We start from the raw sequence: 9,190 nt of genomic DNA on the forward strand, positions 1-9,190 counted from the left end.
CAGGTAGAAAACAAAGATGCTAAAGTGACAGTTGACAGGTAGAAAACTAAGATGCTAAAGTGACAGTTGACAGGTAGAAAACAAAGATGCTAAAGTGAAAGTTGACAGGTAGAAAACAAAGATGCCAAAGTGACAGTTGACAGGTAGAAAACAAAGATGCTAAACCGACAGTTGACAGGTAGAAAACAAAGATGCTAAAGTGACAGTTGACAGGTAGAAAACAAAGATGCTAAAGTGACAGTTGACAGGTAGAAAACAAAGATGCTAAAGTGACAGTCGACAGGTAGAAAACAAAGATGCTAAAGTGACAGTTGACAGGTAGAAAACAAAGATGTTAAAGTGACAGTTGACAGGTAGAAAACAAAGATGCTAAAGTGACAGTTGACAGGTAGAAAACAAAGATGCTAAAGTGACAGTTGACAGGTAGAAAACAAAGATGCTAAAGTGACAGTTGACAGGTAGAAAACAAAGATGCTAAAGCGACAGTTGACAGGTAGAAAACAAAGATGCTAAGGTGACAGTTGACAGGTAGAAAACAAAGATGCTAAACTGACAGTTGACAGGTAGAAAACAAAGATGCTAAACTGACAGTTGACAGGTAGAAAACAAAGATGCTAAACTGACAGTTGACAGGTAGAAAACAAAGATGCTAAAGTGACAGTTGATTTTGATGGCGACTGCATATATGGACAAGCGGTACAAAATTGACTGCTGCATTTACAGTGGGGCAAAAAAGTATTTAGTCAGCCACCAATTGTGCAAGTTCTCCCACTTCAAATGATGACAGAGATCTGTCATTTTCATCATAGGTACACTTCAACTGTGAGAGACAGAATGTGGAAAAAAAATCCAGGAATTCACATTGTAGGAATTTTAAATAATTTATTTGTAAATGATGGTGGAAAATAAGTATTTGGTCAAGTATTCAAAGCTCTCACTGATGGAAGGAGGTTTTGGCTCAAAATCTCAGGATACATGGCCCCATTCATTCTTTCCTTAACACGGATCAATCGTCCTGTCCCCTTAGCAGAAAAACAGCCCCAAAGCATGATGTTTCCACCCCCATGCTTCACAGTAGGTATGGTGTTCTCAGTATTCTTCTTCCTCCAAACACCACCAGTTGAGTTTATAGCAAAAAGTTCTATTTTGGTTTCATCTGACCACATGACATTCTCCCAATCCTCTGCTGTATCATCCATGTATCCAAAAATCCCAGAACCACACGGGGGGACCTGGTGAATGACCTGCAGAGAGCTGGGACCAAAGTAGTGAAGTGAAGTGAAGTGAAGTGAATTATATTTATATAACGCTTTTCTCAAGTGACTCAAAGCGCTTTACATAGTGACACCCAATATCTAAGTTACATTTAAACCAGTGTGGGTGGCACTGGGAGCAGGTGAGTAAAGTGTCTTGCCCAAGGACACATACGGGAGTGACTAGGATGGCACAAGCGGGAATCGAACCTGCAACCCTCAAGTTGCTGGCACAGTCACTCTATCAACCGAGCTATGCCACCCCAACTAATGGTAACAAAGGTTACCATTAGTAACACACTACGCCGACGGGGAATCAAATCCTGCAGTGCCAGGCGTGTCCCTCTGCTTAAGCCAGTGCATGTCCAGGCCCGTCTGAAGTTTGCCAAAGAGCACATGGATGATACAGCAGAGGATTGGGAGAATGTCATGTGGTCAGATGAAACCAAAATAGCACTTTTTGGTATAAATTCAACTGGTCGTGTTTGGAGGAAGAAGAATACTGAGTTGCATCCCAAGAACACCATTCCTACTGTGAAGCATGGGGGTGGAAACATCATGCTTTGGGGCTGTTTTTCTGCTAAGGGGACAGGACGATTGATCCGTGTTAAGGAAAGAATGAATGGGGCCATGTATCGTGATATTTGGAGCCAAAACCTCCTTCCATCAGTGAGAGCTTTGAATGCTTGACCAAATACTTATTTTCCACCATCATTTACAAATAAATTCTTTAAAATTTCTGGATTTTTTTCCACATTCTGTCTGTCACAGTTGAAGTGTACCTATGATGAAAATGACAGACCTCTGTCATCATTTGAAGTGGGAGAACTTGCACAATCGCTGGCTGACTAAATACTTTTTTGCCCCACTGTATGTATAAATACTTTTTCCGACCATTTTCAATGTGGGATTTTAACCGTAACAAAAACAGGCTTCTTGCTGCGAACAACCGACTGACCTTCCGGGGACAAAAGCTGCCGTGTGCTGCTGATTCATCCAAAGCTTTAGACGTGATGAGTGTTGTCCATTTCTGGGTGAGTGAGCAGCCAGCATCAATAGAGCGTAAAGAGGGCAGGCAGCTCCCAAAAGAAGTCAAAGCTGGCTGGAATGTGGCCGTCACCTGCTCTTCTTCACTAAGCATCCAAGCAGGTATTTATTCCTTTCACAGCTAAACTTTATTATTATTCTTAGAAAGTGTTGTTTAAAACAGACGACGCTCACGGTGCGTTCATGATGATGTGGTATTGACAGAGACGACATGAGGGTGCCTTACTTCCCTGCAAGATCCGTGCTCTTCCACCAGGAGCCAAACGGGGTGACCTACAGGGTGCCAGCACTGCTCCACCTGCCCCACTGCACCTCCTTCCTGGCCTTCTGTGAGGAGAGACTCAGCCCGTCTGACTCCCAGGCACACCTGCTGGTCATGAGAAGAGGCACCTTCTACAGGAACTACGTGGAGGTGAGACCCTCAATGTTGACTACGTGCAAAGCCCGTTTCCATATGAGTTGGGAAATTGTGTTGGATGTAAATATAAACAGAATACAATGATTTGCAAATCCTTTTCAAGCCATATTCAGTTGAATATGCTACAAAGACAACATATTTGATGTTCAAACTCATAAATATAATTAACTTTAGAATTTGATGCCAGCAACACGTGACAAAGAAGTTGGGAAAGGTGGCAATAAATACTGATAAAGTTGAGGAATGCTCATCAAACACCTATTTGGGACATCCCACAGGTGTGCAGGCTAATTGGGAACAGGTGGGTGCCATGATTGGCTATAAAAACAGCTTCCCAAAAAATGCTCAGTCTTTCACAAGAAAGGATGGGGCGAGGTACACCCCTTTGTCCACAACTGCGTGAGCAAATAGTCAAACAGTTTAAGAACAACCTTTCTCAAAGTGCAATTGCAAGAAATTTAGGGATTTCAACATCTACGCTCCATAATATCATCAAAAGGTTCAGAGAGTCTGGAGAAATCACTCCACGTAAGCGGCATGGCCGGAAACCAACATTGAATGACCGTGACCTTCCATCCCTCAGACGGCAAAAACCGACATCAATCTCTAAAGGATATCACCACATGGGCTCAGGAACACTTTATAAAACCACTGTCACTAAATACAGTTGGTCGCTACATCTGTAAGTGCAAGTTAAAGCTCTATTATGCAAAGCGAAAGCCATTTATCAACAACATCCAGAAACACCGCCGGCTTCTCTGGGCCCGAGATCATCTAAGATGGACTGATGCAAAGTGGACAAGTGTTCTGTGGTCTGAAGAGTCCACATTTCAAATTATATTTGGAAACTGTGGACGTGGTGTCCCACGGAACAAAGAAGAAAATAACCATCCGGATTGTTATAGGCGCAAAGTGTTAAAGCCAGCATGTGTGATGGTATGGGGGTGCATTAGTGGCCAAGGCATGGGTAACTTACACATCTGTGAAGGCACCATTAATGCTGAAAGGTACATACAGGTTTTGGAACAACATATGTTGTCATCCAAGCAATGTTTTCATGGACGCCCCTGCTTATTTCAGCAAGACAAGTGTTACACAAGCGTAGCTTCGTAAAAAAAAGAGTGCGGGTACTTTCCTGGCCCGCCTGCAGTCCAAACCTGTCTCCCATGGAAAATGTGTGGCGCATTATGAAGCGTAAAATAGGACAGCGGAGACCCCGGACTGTTGAAGGACTGAAGCTCTACATAAAACAAGAATGGGAAAGAATTCCACTTTCAAAGCTTCAACAATTAGTTTCCTCAGTTCCCAAACGTTTATTGAGTGTTGTTAAAAGAAAAGGTGATGTAACACAGTGGTGAACATGCCCTTTCCCAACTACTATGGCATGTGTTGCAGCCATGAAATTCAGTTAATTATTATTTGCAAAAAAAAAATAAAGTTTATGAGTTTGAACATCAAATATGTTGTCTTTGTAGCATATTCAACTAAATATGGCTTGAAAAGGATTTGCAAATCATTGTATTCTGTTTATATTTACATCTAACACCATTTCCCAACTCATATGGAAACAGGGTTTGTACGTACATTCCTCTTCTTCATCACCCCTTCTTTTATTGATGTCAGTGGGAGGGCATGCACGTCCTCGCCGCCGCGTACCTGCCAGGTCACCGCTCCATGAACCCGTGTCCCGTGTACGACGAGTTCACCGGCACCGTCTTCTTGTTCTTCATCGCCATCCTGGGTCACGTCCCCGAGTCCTTCCAGCTGACCACAGGGAAGAACTTGACTCGCCTTTGCTTCATCTCCAGCACAGACGACGGCGCCACCTGGAGTCCAGTCACTGACCTCACCCAGCGGGTCATAGGAGACACCATTAAAGGTCAGGCCAGCGTGAGAAACACGGTTGTCTCTGTCAAAGTCAAACATTGGGGCCAATATTTTGACTCGGGGGCCACATTGAGAGAACAAAAGTGTCTGGGGGGCCAATGTGTATAAATGTTATCAACACATTTAGCTGTGAAATGTGCTGTACAATATGTGTGATGGCTCCCCTTTTTTCATAAACACTAATACCAAAAGTCATAAAGTGTGTGTGCGTGCCAAAACTTGACTGTAAAATTGCTGTTTTTGTATTTACAGTAAAAAAACAAATGTTAATTTTACAGTAAAATTCTGGCAAATGAGCTGCCTTTTTTTCTTTTTTTTACCATTAAACAGCAGTACTGTTTTTCCATTTCCAGTAATAGAGGTCACCAACAGGGGTCACCAACGCGGTGCCCGTAAGGACCAGATGAGTCGCCCGCTGGCCTGTTCTAAAAATAGCAGCACTTACCAGTGAGCTGCCTCTATTTTTTAAATTGTATTTATTTACTAGCAAGCTGGTCTCGCTTTGCTCGACATTTTTAATTCTAAGAGGGACAAAACTCAAATAGAATTTGAAAATCCAAGAAAATATTTTAAAGACTTGGTCTTCACTTGTTGAAATAAATTTATTTTTTTACTTTGCTTCTTATAACTTTCAGAAAGACAATTTTAGAGAAAAAATACAACCTTAAAAATGATTTTAGGATTTTTTTTTAAAATATACCTTTTTACCTTTTAAATTCCTTCCTTTTCTTTCCTGACAATTTAAATCAATGTTCAAAGTAAAAAAAAAAATTTTTATTCTAAAGAATAATAAGTGAAGTGAATTATATTTATATAGCGCTTTTCTCTAGTGACTCAAAGCGCTTTACATAGTGAAACCCAATATCTAAGTTACATTTAAAGCAGTGTGGGTGGCACTGGGAGCAGGTGGGTAAAGTGTCTTGCCCAAAGACACAACGGCAGTGACTAGGATGGCGGAAGCGGGAATTGAACCTGCAACCCTCAAGTTGCTGGCACGGCCACTCTAGGGGCGGTATAGCTCGGTAAAGACATTTTAATTTAATTCTTCATTTTAGCTTCTGTTTTTTCAACGAAGAATATTTGTGAAATATTTCTTTAAACTTATGATTAAGATAAAATACAAAATATTCTGGCACATCTAGAAAATCTGTAGAATCAAATTTAAATCTTATTTCAAAGTCTTTTGAATTTCTTTTAAAATTTTTGTTTTGGAAAATCTAAAAGAAATAATGATTTGTCTTTGTTAGAAATATGGCTTGGTCCAATTTGTTATATATTCTAACAAAGTGCAGATTGGATTTTAACATATTTAAAACATGTCATCAAAATATATATTTATTGTGAGAAATCATTAGGATGATCAGTGTTTCAACAAAGATAAATATCATTAATTATTAATAATAACATAAAAGTTAAAGGTAAATTGAGCAAATTGGCTATTTCTGTCAATTTATTTAAGTGTGTATCAAAATGGTAGCCCTATGCATTAATCAGTACCCAAGAAGTATCTTTTGCTTTCAAAAAGGTTGGTGACCCCTGATCTACATTTTGAGGTGAAATTATTGCAACTAGGGCTTGATGGTGGCAGAGGGGTTAGTGCGTCTGCCTCACAATACGAAGGTCCTGCAGCCCTGGGTTCAAATCCAGGCTCGGGATCTTTCTGTGTGGAGTTTGCATGTTCTCCCCGTGAATGCGTGGGTTCCCTCCGGGTACTCCGGCATCCTCCCACTTCCAAAGAGATGCACCTGGGGATAGGCCCCTCCCACCTCCTAAGACATGCACCTGGGGATAGGCCCCTCCCACCTCCAAAGACATGCACCTGGGGATAGGTTGATTGGCAACACTAAATGGTCCCTAGTGTGTGAATGTTGTCTGTCTATCTGTGTTGGCCCTGTGATGAGGTGGCGATTTGTCCAGGGTGTACCACGCTTTACGCCCAATTGTAGCTGAGATAGGCGCCAGCGCCCCCTGCCACCCCAAAAGGGAATAAGCGGTAGAAAATGGATGGATGGATGGATTATTGCAACTAACCATTTTCTTTTGACGATTCAGTTTTAAAAAACAGAGTGATAATAGTATTCAGCGTTAGAAGTGTAAACCTAACTGTGGCCCCCGGGGACACCTCTGCTTTCCAGACTGGGCCACCTTCGCCCTGGGCCCGGGTCACGGCATCCAGCTGAAGTCGGGGCGCCTGCTGGTCCCCGCCTACGCCTACCACATCGAGTGCAGGCGCTGCTTGGGCAAACTGTGCCAGACGGCGCCGCGCTCCTTCTGCTTCCACAGCGACACCCACGGGCAAAGCTGGCGTTTCGGGGCCACGGTGCCGGGCCCGGAGAGCGTGGAGTGCCAGGTGGTGTCGGTGGACGAGGAGGACGGCGCCAACGTGCTGTACTGCAACGCCCGTAGCCCACTGGGCTTCCGGGTGCAGGCCCTCAGTCTGGACCACGGCGCCACCTTCCAGGAGGGGCAGTTGGTGCAGCGGCTGGTGGAGCCCAGAAACGGTTGCCATGGTAGCGTGGTGGGATTCCCGGCTCCCCTGCAGTTGCACGCGGACTTCCTCCCCCCCACCTGGGTGGTGTACTCCCACCCGACGTGGACCAGCGCTCGCAGGGATCTGGGAGTCTTCCTCAGCCTCTATCCCCGGGACCCCGACAGCTGGCGCGGACCCTGGGTGATCTACGAGGGCCCCTGCGCCTACTCAGACCTGGCCTATGTGGAATTGCCGCCCTCACCCGGCGCCCCGCCCGCCGTGGCCTTTGCTTGCCTGTTTGAGTGCGGCGCCGGGACGGCCTACGAGCAAATCTGCTTTTGCCTCTTCAGCCTCTACGAGCTGATAGATCATCTCCCGCCGGGCGACCGCCTGAGGAGCTGCCGTTATAAAGAATGGCGAGCCTCCGACGTCCGTGAAAGCAGACATGAGGGTCTTCAACATGTGAAGAGGAGGAGGAGGAGGAAGAGGAGGCTCGGTCAATGTTGCTGCATGTCTTAGTTGCCATCATTTCTACATCCTGTAATCATACAGATGTGCTTGAGGCACTGATCATACAAACCTTGTTTCCATAGGAGTTGGGAAATTGTGTTAGATGTAAATATAAACAGAATACAATGATTTGCAAATCCTTTTCAAGCCATATTCAGTTGAATATGCTACAATGACAACATATTTGATGTTCAAACTCATAAAAAAAAATATTTTTTCTTTTGCAAATAATCATTAATTTTAGAATTTGATGCCAGCAACACGTGACAAAGAAGTTGGGAAAGGTGGCAATACATACTGATAAAGTTCAGGAATGCTCATCAAACACTTATTTGGAACATCCCACAGGTGTGCAGGCTAATTGGGAACAGGTGGGTGCCATGATTGGCTATAAAAACAGCTTCCCAAAAAATGCTCAGTCTTTCACAAGAAAGGATGGGGCGAGGTACACCCCTTTGTCCACAACTGCGTGAGCAAATAGTCAAACAGTTTAAGAACAACCTTTCTCAAAGTGCAATTGCAAGAAATTTAGGGATTTCAACATCTACGCTCCATAATATCATCAAAAGGTTCAGAGAATCTGGAGAAATCACTCCACGTAAGCAGCATGGCCGGAAACCAACATTGAATGACCGTGACCTTCCATCCCTCAGACGACACTGTATCAAAAACCGACATCAACCTCTAAAGGATATCACCACATGGGCTCAGGAACACTTCAGAAAACCACTGTCACTAAATACAGTTGGTCGCTACATCTGTAAGTGCAAGTTAAAGCTCCACTATGCAAAGCGAAAGCCATTTATCAACAACATCCAGAAACGCCGCCTGCTTCTCTGGGCCCGAGATCATCTAAGATGGACTGATGCAAAGTGGAAAAGTCTTCTGTGGTCTGACGAGTCCACATTTCAAATTGTTTCTGGAAATATTCGACATCGTGTCATCCGGACCAAAGTGGAAGCGAACCATCCAGACTGTTATCGATGCAAAGTTCAGAAGCCAGCATGTGTGATGGTATGGGGGTGCATTAGTGCCCAAGGGATGGGTAACTTACACATCTGTGAAGGCAGCATTAATGCTGAAAGGTACATACAGCTTTTGGAACAACATATGCTGCCATCTAAGCGCCGTCTTTTTCATGGACGCCCCTGCTTATTTCAGCAGGACAATGCCAAGCCACATTCAGCACGTGTTACAACAGTGTGGCTATGTAGTAAAAGAGCGTGGGTACTTTCCTGGCCCGCCTGCAGTCCAGACCTGTCTCCCATGGAAAATGTGTGGCGCATTATGAAGCGTAAAATAGGACAGCGGAGACCCCGGACTGTTGAAGGTCTGAAGCTCTACATAAAACAAGAATGGGAAAGAATTCCACTTTCAAGGCTTCAACAATTAGTTTCCTCAGTTCCTAAATGTTTATTGAGTGTTGTTAAAAGAAAAGGTGATGTAACACAGTGGTGAACATGCCCTTTCCCAACTACTTTGGCACGTGTTGCAGCCAGGAAATTCTAATTATTATTTGCAAAAAAAAAATAAAGTTTATGAGTTTGAACATCAAATATGTTGTCTTTGTAGCATATTCAACTGAATATGGCTTGAAAAGGATTT

General features: G+C 43.7%; 1 protein-coding gene across 1 annotated transcript; it reads left to right on the forward strand.

Annotated features, from left to right (window-relative positions):
- Positions 1-2,190: 2,190 nt before the first annotated feature.
- neu4 (sialidase 4) lies at positions 2,191-7,699 on the forward strand. Its single transcript, XM_061878206.1, has 4 exons — positions 2,191-2,402; positions 2,505-2,712; positions 4,342-4,597; positions 6,741-7,699. The coding sequence occupies exons 2-4, from the start codon at positions 2,512-2,514 to the stop codon at positions 7,592-7,594; spliced, it is 1,311 nt and encodes a 436-aa protein (XP_061734190.1). The 5' UTR covers positions 2,191-2,402; positions 2,505-2,511; the 3' UTR covers positions 7,595-7,699.
- Positions 7,700-9,190: the final 1,491 nt, after the last annotated feature.

This window comes from Nerophis ophidion, linkage group LG18 (genome assembly GCF_033978795.1).
Source record: "Nerophis ophidion isolate RoL-2023_Sa linkage group LG18, RoL_Noph_v1.0, whole genome shotgun sequence".
Classification (NCBI taxonomy): domain Eukaryota; kingdom Metazoa; phylum Chordata; class Actinopteri; order Syngnathiformes; family Syngnathidae; genus Nerophis; species Nerophis ophidion.

Coding starts and splice junctions, on each gene's coding strand:
- neu4 (XM_061878206.1), top strand. CDS start 2,512: ATGAGGGTGCCTTACTTCCCTGCAAGATCCGTGCTCTTCCACCAGGAG. Junction 2,713..4,341: donor TCTACAGGAACTACGTGGAG/GTGAGACCCTCA, acceptor TATTGATGTCAG/TGGGAGGGCATGCACGTCCT. Junction 4,598..6,740: donor CATAGGAGACACCATTAAAG/GTCAGGCCAGCG, acceptor TCTGCTTTCCAG/ACTGGGCCACCTTCGCCCTG.